Source organism: Anser anser (assembly GCF_964211835.1).
Source record: "Anser anser genome assembly, chromosome: 18".
In the NCBI taxonomy this organism is placed as follows: domain Eukaryota; kingdom Metazoa; phylum Chordata; class Aves; order Anseriformes; family Anatidae; genus Anser; species Anser anser.
The window spans coordinates 4,574,023-4,590,646 of NC_139739.1; the positions used below are offsets into that span (position 1 = coordinate 4,574,023).

A 16,624-nucleotide genomic window follows, 5' to 3' on the forward strand; every position below is an offset into this window, starting at 1 on the left:
AGACAGGAGATCTTGGTGCAAAAAAGTGGTCTACGTGTACAGTGATGGGGCAAATTTGTTTCTTGATTGTTTTCCTGACATGAGTTACTCTGTGCAAAGTTTGGCTTAGGCTTTCACTGCTACTGAAGCTGGCTAATGTTTCATTGATAAATGAAATCTCTCGCATCAGAAAAGAGTGTTAGCGTGCACGTGTGTGTTTGCGTGTGTCTGTGTATTGCGTTGCCTTGGGAACAAGGGGAGAAAGCATCACAAACCAGAGCATGCTTTCCATTTAAAGAACATTTGTGCTATTATAAAACTACATACAAAAATAATCAAATTCATTCATCCGTTCCGCAAGCATCTTGCTACAGACAGCAGCGTGCAGTGTGAGTGTGCGGATCCCGTGCAAAGATGACAGGAAGCCACTTGCCTTTGTTACCAAGCTTCTTGTTGAATAAAGGAGTTGACACTGATGAAGTTGCTAATAATGTGGAAAAAACAGGTATGAAATTTTTCAGAAGGTTTGGCAATGCTCCATGTGTACATTAAAATTGCTAAGATATGAAATAGGCCTGGAGTATTCACGCTGCAAAACAAAGCGGACAAGTTTACCTTACATATAAGAACAGCTGCTTCAGCATATTGGCCTCAAAGACTCAGTATGTTGAAACAGCTGTCCAAGTGTTTTGCAGGTTAATCTACTCAGTTAATCACCGTGTACTTTTTTTTTTCGATTTATAGTAATGTTCCTACGTTCCTCGTGGGCATGTGGACAAAATAGTAAATATAAAGTTTTAGTCATCACTGAAACGCGTGTCAGAAAACCAGTGTGAGGAGAAAAGCTGTCTTCAGACTGACACTGAGTCTTGGAGAAATACACGTTGTCAGCTCACAAGCTGGGCTCAGCAGCCAAATTATGGTGGTTTCTGAAACATAAATTTCAGGGGAGAGCATGATCAACCAGAATCGCTAGCAAGATTGGTCTGTGAGACAGGAGAAGTCTGGACTTTTGCATTAAGTTCTGTGAAAGAAATGAAAGAGGGCATTCTCTGTTTGCTGGTGTTCCCAAGTCAACAGGAAGCTTCCACCTCAAGGAACCCGCAAGCCGCAGTTGCCTGTTGTCTGACCAAAGCTCTTTGGGCTGCAGCCTGGAAGAGCCCAACAGCTCCACAATTTGGGTCTCTGATAAATAGCTGAAGGCTGCTGGGGTGGAGACTGCATGGCAGCCTGAGTTGTCTCGCTCTGCTGCACTCGGATGTGCGGTGCTGCAGAGCAGCACGGTGCTGTCCTCGTTGTCCATGCAAGGCCTCCTTGGAGTGTCTGGAAGTGTGCATCAGACCCTTCTGTGGTGCCACAGAGGCAAAATGAGATGTCATACAATGAACATGGGAGTGGTGGTTGCAATTGTCAAAGATAGTCTTCAGTGAGCCTCTGCCCTGGAGAGAGGTGTGTTCTCAGGCGTGTTGCTCTCTGAAAATCACACACACGTCAAAAAGCTGCTGCTGCCACCTCGTCTGACTTCATTTAGCAACAGTTTATGAATGAAGTCCTAGAACCTAGCACATTTTCTACATATTCGCTACCATCAAGTTTCAGACAGTCACTCTCAGAAAAATCCGCTGGCGATCCATTTGACCAGAAACAGATAAAACCTAAACATCATTTCCAACCTTTCTAAATATCACTGCACATGTAAAAATAGCAAAAGCTTTATATATCATATCCCAGTCCAGCTGGGAAAAAAAAGATGTCAATGTTTTTTTAATCGATGCAGGGTTTCTGGCTTTGTTTTTGCAAGAGACCATGCAGAATAAGTGGGAAGAGGTATTATAAAAGTTGGTGAAATATAAGCTACAATAGCCGTGCAGAGTTATGCTTAATGGGTTCTAAAGCCTTTTCCTCTGCACTAATTTTCCCCAGATTTTAGCTTTATTCCCCTCTGGAATGAATAGCAATGCATGCTGGAATAGGGATTTACAGATTCAAATGGTATTTATGAGATTCTTGGCCAACAAAAGAGAAAAGAAGTTACACAAACGCTGCAGAGGGAAGCTGCTGCAAGCCGTGGCTGCCTGCAGACGGGGCTGTCAGGGGCTGCTTTGTGAAGTGCTTCTGCTTAACGTGGCCGGGGCTGACCACGTCAGGCTGTTGCTTTTCCTCAGCCCCGTCACTGACCTGGCCAGCTAGCTCACACCTCATCTTCTCTTCCCCCATCTTGACTTGTCATTAGAAAGAAAGAAGGTGGCAGTTTTATTCCAGCTTGCTCTCTGTGATGGGTTTTGGCAGCTTGCATTGAGTATGCGTACCAGAGTTCATTTACAGCATTATTGAGAGAAAAGTCCAAAACTAAATCAACAACTTGCACAATTGTCTTTAATAATAAAGAATAAGAAAAATAGTATTAAAACGACAGGTACTGCTTCATTTAAGAAAGTATAGCCTTTGGACAGTTCATTAAATTTAGTGCCATTTAACAAACAAGGAAGAAAAGAAAATGTTTGATGTAGTCGCTGTATTCCTGTGTGTGACCTTAGAAGATGGCTTTGGTTGACAATTTTGTATTGTGTTGGCTATGAGAAGAACAAACAGTTGTCATTCAAAACTAGCCTGCAGAGAAGCAGGGGAATTTAGAGTGAAACTTGCAATCATCTTTTTCTGCATTTTGTGGTAAGATGTCTTCTGGCAATAGTTCCTGGGCATTTGGAAAGTGAAGGAGTTGCATCATAGCAAAGGAAGAAAGATGTATTGAAACAATTTTTGTTTCAGGATCCAGTTTATCCATTTTCAGATCAGCCCCCTTGCCTAGAAAATTTGAAATTTCACTAGTGTAAATGAGATACTTCACTCACCATGTTCTCAGTACTTTTTATCTGTCCAGACTTTCTTTTTCCCAGCAGACATAGGTTCAGCTTTTGTAGGTGAATACTCTCACCAAGGTTTTGCAAGTAGATGTAAGAAGTTAGTGTTCTTTGAGTGATGATTTATCATTTGATTTATCTGAGACCCTACCTTTTCAGAGGAACACTTTGAAAGCGTAGAAAAGTGTAGTGCTGGTGGCCAGAGAATTGTTGCACAGGGGGTGACTCAAACGGGGCTTAAGGACTACTGCAAAGTGGAAGAAACCCATGGAATGTTCTTTCATCCTGTATGTCAGCGGTGGGAAGTACTGGCCCACATCTGTGCCATGGGAGCCTGTTTCAACCACTGAGGAGGTTAGAGGCCATCAGGGAGGGAGAACATGGCTGAATACATCAAGGTGAAGAAAGGGAAGAGAAAGCCAAAAAAAAAAAAAAAAAAGAAGAAATGGAAGGATGGAAGGTGAGGAGATCTTGCTCTTTTCAATGTGGTAATTATATAGGGGTGCTTTCAAGTGAAAGCACTTTTGAGGTGGAATTCTGTGTTACATTTTTGAAGGTCTTTAGATGCAACACTTTCTCCTCTTTTGTCATTCCTTCACTAAAATGATGTGTCAAAATGCCAGAGAACCATATCTTTTCTTAAGCCCTGTTTTCTGTAAAAAGCATATTCTTTTGTATTTGTCCATTTAGCAGGAGCAATAACTACACAGCAAAAGGACCCCATCAGCTTCAGTACAAGAAAGAATATGGCATTAGACCTGGCCTTCTTCCCACCTTAAAACTGTAAACAATTTGAAATTCATACTGCGAAAGAAGAAATAAATGTACTATCATTGGGAAAGCTGCCTATTTTTAGAGGGAGGGAAAAGAATGAATGGTTAACACAGCCAGTTTTAAGGAAGATAAATTTCCTTAATGGAGGCAAATAGCAACTATTCATAACTATTCATTCCATTTGAACAGTCCGGTAGTGGTGATTTCTCTTTGCCAGTGAGCTGGGCTCTGTAGTCATTTGCATCGCATGTTAAGTAAAATGGCAGCAAATGGGAGACATTTTCTTCCTCCGAGGTAGTTCTTGTAGATGAGCTGTTTAACATGAAATGGGTAATTCTCTTTTTACTCACTTGCTGTACCTAGTTTGTCTTTCTGGAAGATGAGTATTTTTCCCATTACTCATAATGTAACAGATTCTAAAGAAATAATTGTAAAGTTTGAATTGAATAATTTATTAATGACTTTTAAAGGCTAATTATGAAGATAATAATGCTTTAGAAGCAAAATACAAGGTCTTTTTTCATTTTCCTTCTGTCCTTTAGTGCTTTTTGCTGAGACAGAAAACCAAGTCAGCCACTACTTTCTATAGTTTACAAACATTTTAGAACTAAATATTTTGAAGCTACTTCGGAGTCTCTGCTTGGACTGAATTTGGGGTTGAGGGGTAAGGGCAAGGAACCATTGTTAAAGTTCTTTATCAAAGAGACATGCTGTGATTTTGATATGTACTTGCTTCACAAGTGGAAGACCTTTGTCTGTTTACAGAATGCTTCTATCAAAAACTAATAATATTGTCACTTTCTATTTCTGTTCCCGAGAAGCATTAATGTCATCCCCCTTCTCTACTTATTGCCTTGGCCCATCGCAAACCACCTGTGAGACGGCATCAGGAGCCCTCTTCAAGTGGAACATTTTGCAATAGTTTCATATTAAGAGGTATTCTGTGATTTTCTCTTGAGTGCATGCAGTTATCTATGGCATTAGAGTATATGCTAGTATGCCATTATCATTTTCTACTTAAGAAAGGTGACAAGTAATAGTCTTTCTTTCTTTGCATCTGTTATTTGTCGCTTTGTTTGTAGCCCTCTATATTTCTTAACAATCACTGACATTTGTTTTGCTGCATAACTGAATTTCAGTTAACCAACCAATAAATTAACTGAGATGTTGCATGCTCAGCATTTACTTGTTATGCAAAAAGGCCATTTGGTAGGAAAGATGAGGGAATTGGTATTTAAACTGTACAGAACCAACAGCCTGAAGATAGTAAGTTTGAGGAACCTTGCAGGAAAGGCATGGAAAGACATTGGAAATAGGGATTCAGTTTCTTGTGTCACTGGCCTGGTGGGATTTCTTGTGCCTAATTATTTTGTCTTTGAAATCAAGGTGACTGTCTTGTTGTCCTTTGCAAAGCTGAGAACTGTTTTTAAAGTGTTGAAGAATAAGATACCCTAAGGAGTAATTTAAATTAAACATTCAATATGGAAGTTTTAGAATAGATGAAAGAGTGATGGGAAAAGATGAAAAATGAAATAGTCTAATCCTGATTTCACAGGACTTTTACATTTGTGTAATTTCATGATCTTTTCTATCATTACTGTTCCTTGCACCAGTCTAGCTGAGAGCAGAATCCAGTAAGTCCAGGTTTTTTGCTCACAGGTTCTTACAGTGTTCTTCAGTGCAAGGGGCTGTGTCTCCCAAAAGCTGACGGACTCTGGAAAAACACTGATATTCTGAAAGCAGTGGCTCAGATTTTGAAACACAGGTGATACTGTCCTAGTCTGCAGCAAATACATGCACTGCACAAGAGTTCACTGAGAAATTCAATCATGAAAGGAAAAAAATGGGATTTCATTCAGAACTTGAATTAAGTAGAGGTCATTCTTTATAAAAGTTGAGCAGAAAAAGAAGTAATCAGACATAGGGGCAGGACGGAACAAGACAGCACTTCTGAATAGGTACAAGGTGAACAGATTGAAAAATTAAAACCAAGAGCAAAAAATCAAGCCATGAAAGAGCAGAGGAAGGAAGAAATACCTCCAGAAATCCTTAGAACAGCCAGAAGACTCTCAGACACTCTGAATATTCTCATTTGAAAAAAATCAAAATTTTTGATTTCATCTTTTTCTCAAAAGAAAATGTTTTAATAGACGTCTTTTTTACACTTGTTGATTTTTGTCAAGAAATTATTTTTTTCTTGTTGAAAAAGTTTCCAGGCAGTTCTAAACGCAAGCAGGAGGCATCTGCTGTCATTTTCATTTGTTTAAGCAAAAAGTAAATGTTGAAGAATGTTAAGACACAAACTCATCCAGTTGGAGTGGCTGTGCAAGGATGAGGAGCATACAGTTGATAGATGCTCCCAAAATCAATAAGTAAAACACCAGAAAGCTCTGAGTTTGTACGATAGTAAAGTCTGGTGTCTGGACTGGCTACAGATACGTTCTCTTGCTTTTTATTTTCATTCCATCAAATGCAGCAGTAGGCAGCTTTATGAAGTGAAGTAGATAAAAAGCATGGTTGTATAATCTGGGAAGCCTGTGTCACAGTTAGGAAACATGCAGTGGTGTAAAAATTGCTAAGGCTGTCCTAGGAGTAAAAGACCTTACAGAAATGTAGAGATCCTAATTGTTTATAATTTTGAAAACAAAAGGGGATAGAGCTTGTCTCCTCCTGTTCTAGACATCAAGTCTAAACTAGACACAAGCCCATTAATAGGCAATGGAGAGAGAGAAAACTTCCGAAGTGTCACTTATGCTGTCCTAAAATATGTGGCTAAGGCAGGAACTGCCGGAGAATGAATCACTTGCCGCAGGCACCTGGGGGGAAGAATAGCCTTTCTGAGGGAGAGCAGGCAGTGGGAAACAGTCTGCTTCCAAAGCGCCTGCTGCCTGCAGCACTGTGTGCATATATGTTTCACATCCTGGCAGTAGTTGAATGGAAGCCCGTGAAATTGCTTCAACAGGTAAAGTAAGTGGAGCAATCTGGTCTTGACAGATAAGACCATCTTCAAGAAAAAAACTCTTCTTTGGATGATGGGTCTTTCCTGTCAGGTCCATGTTCTTCGGTAAATGATATCCTCCTTTTGCGGAACAGTGAATGTAAGCATCCAGCAGATCTCCACTCCATTTTAAACTCCATAATGCGCTTCTCAAACACAGTTAATAAGTATATGCATCTACCTCTGTCCAGAAAATACAGTTTGTCGTTGAATGTATTTGGTACATTATAAGCCCAGGACTTAAACCAGTATTTGAACTGTGCTGAGGAAGAAGGTATAAAATCCAATTCTCCTGAACCCTATTAGTGAATGCTAGACAGCTGTCTTCTATCAGGGGATTTCAGAGGACTTTGCAAGATGTCACAGTCACTTTTCGACATATCTTGTTCTGCTCATAAATAGGTATTATTAAGCCATAGCCATTGTGTGAGTGGCCTAATGAAGCAAGTCACCACGTCCAAAGCAGAAAGAGAACGCATGCTCCTTCCATGAGAGGATGTTCCTGCAGGATGTTGGGAAGTCATGTAGACATGCTGTAATTAATTTGTGCATTCTTCTATAGCATTAAACAGCTGTTATTACAGAAGGACATGGATTTCTGCCCAGGTAGCACTCATGGTAGATGATGAGCCCACAGATTGCGGCAGTAAACTCACATGATACGCAACCTTATGTTTCAATGTCTGTGGTTTTGTGCTTGTGAAACTGAAGCCTTTTCAAGCCGGTGAGTTGCCAACTCGCCCATTGCACCAGTGGCACAAAATTTCCTCAGAAAAAAACCCTCCTTCCAGTCTGCCCCAAAAGAAATATGAACAAGTGGAGAAGGAATTGGAGAACTGTCTGAAAGAAATTCTTCAAAATGGATATCTACAATGTTGTTAAATATTCTTAAACCTATAGGACAAAGATAGAGGGCCAAAATTTCACAGTGACCAGAAAAATTTATCTTAGACTACTGTTGATAGTCAAGTGAATCCAGTAGTTACATTTCATAAACTAGACAAAACTTGGCCTCCCCAGATGTTTTTGTGGAAAAAGTAATGCCTTTGAAGAGTGTTTGGATGAATATCATGGCCATTTGAAAATAATTATTTGTTTATTGGTTTGTACAGGCGTTCGTGTCATTGCACATGAGCAGACAGCCCTACCCATTTGGAATCCTCCTGAATTCTGGGGGACGTTATTTGATTTCAAATGGAGACGGTCCACGATTTTATTAACCCACAGAACATGGTCATGCTTTTCTGGAATAAAAAAAGAAAAAAACCAACAGCATTAAGTGAACTGTGACATTCTAAATATGCTTATTTACTATTGAGAAGAAGTGGTGCAAGTCTATCAGATGAATGTTCAAGTATCATACAGATTGTTAAGCGTAGTGTAAATTCCAGTATGGGTGACTGACAGAGTTTACCATAATACTTTTAGGCTGACTTTAGGTTCTTTATTTCATGGTATGCTAAAAAGTCTGGAAATGCAAGCCTGGAGCTCTTGGTGTCTGTATTTTTTGTGCAAACAACTAAAATCAGATGCGTGATAGCTGCTCCTCAGCTGTAAGAATTTCCCACTCCTACTTCAAGCATGTACTTTGGAGTGATGGTGTCATGATGTTTAACACAGCAGGTTTGGAGAATAAACTCTACTGGGGCATAATGGGCTGAAGTGAAACAGCATGAGCTCAGTCTCATGAAAGGTCTTTTGCTCATGCAGAAGGCACTGGTACTTAGCTGAGACAGTAGAGACTGCCTGACAGGTTGCAATTACTTCTGCCAAATGCACCAGGCTGCATTCTGAACCTTTGCTTAATGGGGGCAGATCTGTTCCAAGTTATAAAAAATAAAAAAATAAAACTGCCTCAGGTCATAGATATGACAGCGTCTGTGCTTCTAATCAGGTTTCACCTTCAGCAGCAGGTTTTGCTTATTCATCCTACATAAACCTCAAAATGAGCTGAATTTCCTTCATAAAAAACATGGAAAAGGCATAAATCTCAGCTTCAGTTTCCACGAACTCCAAGACAGAATTACCACTCTGTCTGATCATTTTTGCCAGGTACATCCAGCTAAGATAAGAGCTTCCTTCAATGTATCTGTGGCAAAAGGACAAGTTATGAAATAAGATTCCACTTTACAGTCTCTGTATCATGCTTTTTTGTGCTGTAGCAAATTGTTTTTGCAGCACACACTGTAATATGCATCTAGAATAATATTCAATTAGGCCAATAGTTGCTGCTTACATTGCTCTGTAACAATCGGTGATTAAGAACCTCTCTGTATAGTTCAATCTCCATTAATTAATTTCCCGTGCAGAATATATACACCTGCCTATTCTTCCTTGGAGATCCCAATATGAAGTAAAGCTATTTTGCAGGTAAACAAAGGATGTAAAGGATGATCTTTAACTTTGACAGCAGTATTTGTGATTTACCATCTGCCATAACTGATCACTCCTAATAACAATATGCTGAATAAGAAGCTGAAATGAGGAAACAGCGGGAGACAGAGGAAGGTTGGAGGGGAGTGGGAACGATCTTCTAGCAACCCACATGCTTGTCAGGGCAGGAGGTCTTGTGCGTGGTTACACTTTGGGCCTCACTCTGACACCTGAAAACGTGGCAAAGGGTTGATCCCGCAAGTGGCTGCACTGGAACGATGTTCGTAGGACAAGGAATTAACCGTTGTTCAGCCCTTTATTAGGCCCTGTGACTGCTTTTTCACTTGCACAGCCTGTGCTGAGTGGAGGCAAGTGGCAGGCCGTCAGGATTGCGGGGTCAGCCCGTATCCTCTGGGCAGCTCGCCGCGCTGCCGCCAGCATCGTGCTGGGCTCTGCCTCCGTGGCATGCCGTGGAGCAACTGTATGAACTCGGGGAGGAAAAAGGGTAAAGAACAATGTGAACTCTTTGCAAGATTGTTTGTATTTTCTACCATGTTTTATGTCTTTAATAAACACAATCTCAGTTGTTTGTTCTCACCACTGGCTGACAAAATGGCAAATCTTACCTGATATAATGGTGGAAAATATAAATAGCTTTCTAGCAACCAGGCTTCATTAATATGTATTGGAAACCTAAAACGGTAGTCAGCTATGAGGGGGAAAATGTACAGAATTACTATGGATTATAATAATTTCAGCAAAGCATCTAATTTATATATTAAGCTTGCTTAATGGACTTATATCACGTTGCTCTTTGATCTGAAGAAAAAGGTGCTGAATAATTTATCAAATAAAAAATAAAAAAAATCCCATAGCCCAGCCCACACATCACATTCTGCCCTATAATTTACATTTTTTAAGAGATGCCATTTCAAGGCAGGAGAACTGGTTCCTAAAGATTCCTTCTAATATTACAAATGTATTTTCACGAGGTACACTCTGGGGAAAAAGTACTAATGAAGGAATGCAATTCTGCAGACAAATATTTCAGGTCTATGCCTTCCTCACTAAAGACAGTCATTTCAACTAAATGCCAAAAGGCATTTAGCTGTAACATTTGTCAGCGGAATAGGATTGGCTTTAGGTTTCCCTCCTGATTTACAATTGAGTGTTTATTGGGTCTGCTGTACTGTAGCGTGTTTTGTTAACCTCTAAAAAGCCCACATCCAGCCTGTGTATTAATCACAAGGATGATATCTGTCACAGTAAATTGGGTTGCTCTGGGGTTTTTGTGTTGTGCCAGGAGAGGAAAGAGAAGGCCGGGGCCTGCTCGGAGGGGCAGGACAGGTTGTGGGGGCGGCTGCAGGCTGTGGGGCGGATGACCCCTGTCAGCTCCTGGCTACGGGATGGCTCCCTATGAGCTGTGCCATTTATTTCTGTGCCTCTATTCTTCAGCTGAGAAAGGGGGGGACCTGTGTCACGTTGGGTGAGCTGCAGGAGTCACAGGCCTGATGAGGATTTAGGTCATTGTGGCGGTGTTTAATGAGTAATTGTTGGGAACGTTGGGCCTGGAGTTCCTCACGTGGGTTTGTGCCTACCTATTGCGGTCATTCCTCAGTAATCCGTGCTGCTGGTCACATACACACGGATCAGCCGTGCTGGTAATCACAGCTTTGTTGTGACTCTTGACAGGTCTCCCATTCACATTTCCCCCATTTGTCCAAAGCAATGAGTTGTCAGACATTTACTATGGCAGTGTGCAGGGTTTATTCATATTTAAATAAAGCCATTATCCCGGCCTTGAGTTTCAGTAGTTTTCTGCTCTTCCTCTTGAGTATTTCTCTCAGTAGTGCCATCTAATCAGCTTTAGGTTTTAATTAAACAGCTGTCATTTGCTTCCTAGTTCTGTTGCAACCTGATGTTGTATTAAATTTTAATTTAGCCTAGGCTGGATAAGAAGTAGATTCCTTCAGACAACAAAGAAACGCTATTAGCAGGTTACAGTTGTAATTAAGAAGAGCTCTGCTGAAGTGCTAATGCATTCAGGTACAGAGAAGGAACTGGAGATAAACACGCACACAATTATTATTCAGGGATAGTGCTTGCAATGTGATTGTCTAGTTTCATCCAGGCTGCTTGAATTCCAGGTTTTGGTCAATATCTAGCGTTTTACACCCTTGTTGGAAGAAATCAGAAAGGATTTCCAGTTTTTCACCTGGGCCCTTTCCGTATCAGAGGTTTGTGCTGGTGGTCTCTGAGTGTTTTTCCAGATGTTTCAGTGATGCTGAGCCATGCATGTAAATATAAAAGCCTGTGCATATAAATCAGTATTATTACCCCTCTCTAGATTTCAAACTGTGCTAATGGTAAACAGCACAGGTATCTCAAATGCAGTAACACTTTTCCTGTAGTAAACCTTACCATGGAAATATAAAACAAACCTAACAGAATCTCTCGAAGATGCAAATAAAAAAGTAATAAAAAAAGAAGCCTGCTTATAAATCTAATGGACAGTCAATTAGTTCAGTTCTGCCTTCATATTTCTTCCTCAGAGGAAATATATTTTTTCACTCTATAAATAACCAGCTCTTAAAAAGGTCTTTACACTGCCTATTATACTTGCGTAACACCAGATCCAGGCATCAGGCCTCTGAAATATTGATTTATGTAGTAGAATTGCTTACCAGTGAAGTGTAGTTTCAGTGACGCAGCAGTGGCTAATAGGCACCGGGTGCATCTGTACGTACGGGGAAGGGGGGAAACATCAGGACAGTGCTTGTGTCCGGAGCCAGGTGAGCACACTGCAGAGCACCCACAGGTAGGGGGTGGCAAGGTGTCACTTCTAAGACCCTTTCTCACAAATTAAGCTTCACAGAGAGTTTACAGAAGAATGCAAATCTCTTTATAAACTTTGCATTATCCTTCAGAGCATCAAAGTATGTTCTCAGCTTGGTAGCTAAGCAGCACTTAGAGTTAAAGGAGGCTCGAGGTTTTGTTTATCCCTTGTCACACAGGAGGGTCAACACGATGGCTGTACAACAAACGGCACAAAAAGCAAAGGAGAAATTAGTTCAGGCCTGCTGAGAACCTGATTCAAAGTCCACTGAAGTCAAAAGAAGTCTTTCATCTATGACTCAGTAGGGTTTTGGATCAGTCCGTAATTGCATCCAAGTGCCGCCTGCCCCTGACACGTAGGAGTTATGTAGCTGTGCTAAGAGAAAGTGGTTCAGAAGTAGAATGAGTCACGTGTTTGTTGTTTGTGACCTTGGCAAAAATACTATTCCCCCTGCTGCACTGAAAACTGTCCGCGGTTGAAGAATGGCTCAGAAATAGCCTGCTGACAAACTGGGAGCATTTTGACACAGAACCACCATGTCTGCATCACATATGTGGCATGTTTGTATCAAATTGATGGCTTAGGGGTATTTGGAATATTTGTCATTGGTTTGGCAAAATCTAACTACCTCTTCTTGACATACTTGTGGATGAAACACCCTCAGTTTGTCTTTACCTGTCTTACACAACCTCTTTCCACCCGAGGTGCAGCTGATTGTTTTCACATGGTAGTGGAGTTTCTTAGTTTTGTTCAAACCTTAGTCTTTGTAAAGGTTTTACAGTTGTTCTTTGGCACTTCTACATCTTTCACATACTTCTCTGTTTCCCAGCGTCCTTCTGTCAAGGATGGCAGCTGGTTATAAATGATCCCATCCAGCAAAAACAAAAACCAGTCACTGGGTAAAAGATCTGGTTTGTGCCTTGCAAAGAACAGGACAAAGTTGATGTATTAATTTCATGCGGCGTTATTCAGGAAAGCATCTCTATTCAGGACAACACTTAAATCTGCTTAAATCACACTGAAGTATGTGTCAAGTTGAGCCACATACTTTTAGTGCTGTTCTGAACAGAAATGGACTCAAGTACACGTTTAAGTGCTTTTCTGGAACATGACTGCCCATAAAGCTCTAGTAGACTCTATCAGTTAGCTGGCACTAGTGTTATTAGTACTTCAACTCATTTAATTCAGGGTGCTTTTTGTAGAAGTTTCCGAATATTGATTAATAATACATCTTAGTTGCAAGTGTTTATTGGTCTTCTCCAGCTGTCCTCAGCTTGTGGTCAATGCCCATTATTTTCTATCAATCTAGCTAGCAGACAGAAGCAAATGATAGTGAATATATCTCCCTATGCAAGCTGCCATCAAATTTTTCACTAAAATCCATTTCTTCTTCCACCAATTCTAATAATGGAATTTAAAGTTAGATTAGTTGGAAGCAACTTTTTTTTTTTTTTTTTTTTTTCAGCTGGCAAGCAATTAGTTTCATAGAAGTTGAAAAATGAAAAGCAGAAGGATTTAAAGCAGTATTTCCTCTCACAGGTTTTTCTAGAAGGCTGAGCTGAATCTCTTCTGAAGCACAGGTCATTCCTTGCTCTGCATGTGTATGAAATGTTGGCCTGCAGTAAGCACTGCTTAAGCAGAGCCAAATTCCTCTGTAGGCCTTTGGAGGCTCTTCCCCTCCAGTCTGCAGAGCTGCTTTGCTTACGCAAGGCAAGGACCGCTGTAGCAGCTCATTTGGAGTAATTAATCAAGCTGCAGCCATACTGAGACGCAGAGGAAGGCTGTGTTAATGGAGTCATTAGAGTGCCAGCACTGTGAATTCATCAGGATTAGAGATAAATGTGGTAAAACATCTCTAGGTGGGATTTTGATGGGGAAAGATTAGAAAAATTGTATATGGCATTGCTTAGTTTGTAATACCCTACCTCACGCACAGTATTTCTCATTGTGCATTTATGTCCAGAAAAGGGACAACTGGCTCAGCTGACAACTCTTTCAGCTGAAACAAAAAGGAAAAAATGCTGTTATTGTAATGCCTGGGAATCACCTCCCAAACCACTGCCATGGTTTGGGACATAAGGGTGCGATGAGGTGCTGCCACTCTCTGGAGATGGTGCTTGAAAAGTGCTGTGGTTCTGCCACTCTGCAGGTGTGTCTTCACGCGTAATTGTGTGACGGATTTCATTTCCACAGCAGCCAAACCTGTGAATTGGCTCCAAAAGAGTAAATCGGTATGTCTGTCAAAACCAGAACTTGGTGGTCCAGACACAACTTCTAGCTTAAGAAATTGTTATACCACTGCTTGCAGGGAGCTCACAGGGTATGTGCAAGGAACCGTTGCTCCCTGTCCCTGTCCCTCTCTGAGGAAGGGTTTTGGTTCTGTGGTCTGACCCCTGCAGCTTTCTTATGGTTTTTGCTTTTCTAATGCCCATCCTTTAATTGTGTGTGCATACAGGACACGGAAGTCCTTAACACGGCCATCCTGACGGGCAAAACAGTGTCTGTTCCAGTCAAGGTCGTTGCTGTGCAGGAGGATGGGTCGGTGGTTGATGTTTCAGAGTCCACTGAGTGCAAATCGGCTGATGAAGATGTCGTAAAGGTAAGGCACCCACAAGAGGTGGGCATGAGGAAAATGTGAGTTTTCTCCCTTGTCTTCACCACCAGCACCACCATATTGGGTCCTAGCCTGCATTCTGGATTTAACGTGGACTGGTTGTTTTATACAATCCTAGCTGTTTCTGCAGTGGTAGGTGTTTCCATTGTGCAATAAGGAATTTGGTTTCCAGAGGTTATGCAGGGTTAGCACATTTCTACAGACTGATGTGGAGCCGTTTGTGCTGATGTCCATACGGTGTGGCAGTGGGCCAGGGATGCTGAGAGAGCAGTCCTTGTCCTTCTTCGCTGGCCAGCGGGTGCTAATGAGAAAGAACGTGACTTTTGATACATCCCACATGGGAGAAGTCAACTCGCCACACAGGGACCTTTATTCTTGTGTGGCTTTTCTGCATCCATTATTAAATAGTAATAACACAGTATATTGTTATAGTGTACAGCAAAGCAGTACATGCTTCTGACTGCATCACCTACTTTCCACTCAGGAGTCTCTTACAAGTACTGAACTTTACCAAAATCTGGAGGAGCATGACAGAGAATAGAAAATAACAAAGATATTGCAAAAATCCTTAAAACAAAAGCTGTGAACTGTTAAACATTTTTTTAATATAATGTGTTCAGCTGGTTATCATTGCACAGCACTGAGATGAAAACAGCTTTAACTTTGTCAAGACATTGACTGTATGACTTCTGACACATTGCATGGCTTTCAGCTTTTAGCTCATTATTTTTAGGCATAGAAGAGGTACTTTTGAACATCTTTAGTAGATTTATTTGATTTATTATGTGGTTTGAGGCTGTTTTTTGTTGTTTTAAATGAACATCGGAATTGAGTACAATGGCTTCTATATAGGGTTGTTTTCCTGTATTCTCTATGAACTTCTTTGGGTTGTCCTAGAAAGATGATTTCTTTGTCTCAATTCCAGGAAAATACAGTATATTATATAAAAATGCTGTAAAAATGGGATAGTATACTCATCCTTTTTTACATATAGTAATCCTATAACCTGTAGATCTTATTATAAACTCTGGAGCTCTGAAAAAACAAGTTCCTCATATTCTGTCTGCTAACTGTGTCATGTCTGAATGTATCCCAGGCCTGACCCAGTCCCTTTTATAACTACTTTTAAAAGGTCTCTTCAGGTTGCATTTGAAACCCACATCCTATACCTGTGTACTTTTTTTTACTATTTAGTTTGTACTATTTTTACTATTTAGTTTGTACTATTTTTATTTTTTTATTTTTATTTAGTTTGTACTATTTTTACCTATCAATGTAACCTCTTTCTAGATAAGACTGCAGAGGTCCTAACAGATAGCTTGTATTTGTCAGATAATTTTTCGTGTTCTGTGTCTGGCTAAAGAAATGCACATAGCAAAGCTGTCATTTATTTTGAAGACCATATGCTGGAATGAAAAATTCACCTTCTTACTTTTGACAACTCTGAATGAGCTTGTTACTGATATTTAAATACTCTAAAACAAACATCTCATTGCATTTTATTTCCAACAACAAAGAAATTCCTTTGCAGTTAAAGTGCTTACAGAGCAACTGTACATTTCATAGAGATATCCTTTTTCTGAGACTCTCAGATGAGAGATGACATCCACTTGATCCTAAGTAGCTATAGGAAAGACATGATAGGTTTGGGCAAAAGTCTTGGTCAGACAACCTCTGCTTGCTTCCAAGTTTTTTCATGAATGTTTTTATCTCTGTTTATCTTGAAGGCAAATTATTCATAAATAAGATTCAAGTGATTGAGAAGAGGCACGTGTGCAGTTGAATCCTCAGGGACAGAGTGATGCCTAGCACTTCTCAGACCTTAAAACATTTTGCAAAGGAAATCAGTGTAATAATCCCTTTTCGTGAAAGTGACTGTTCCAACGTTTGCCCTTGGCCAGTGATGTGGAAGAGGTTTCTTGAATCTCTACCCTGAGCTCCAGCTTCTCTATTTTATGTTATATATTAGATGGGGAAAGAAAAATCACATTTTGTTTTTCTGGTAACCAAATTTCCTTGAGAGCTCTTACCAGAAAGGACATGAATGAATATCTTTGTTTATGACTAATTTAATTGTCATAGAAGCAGTTTCTTTTGATAAATTTTGCTGTTGGTTTTTTTTTTTTTTTTTGCTATTTACTGTACAGCTCTTCGTATCTGATTAGTGGCTATTATTTATCAGTTTACAA

General features: G+C 40.3%; 1 protein-coding gene across 5 annotated transcripts in view; it reads left to right on the plus strand.

Moving 5' to 3' along the window:
• TMEM132B (transmembrane protein 132B) overlaps window positions 1-16,624 on the plus strand; it is a 254,571-nt gene that overhangs the window by 196,457 nt on the left and 41,490 nt on the right. For all 5 annotated transcript variants that reach the window (XM_083804471.1, XM_083804472.1, XM_083804470.1 and 2 more), the window contains one exon: window positions 14,277-14,420. In XM_083804471.1, the coding sequence (XP_083660597.1) occupies window positions 14,277-14,420 (144 nt within the window). The remainder of the gene's footprint in view (window positions 1-14,276; window positions 14,421-16,624) is intronic.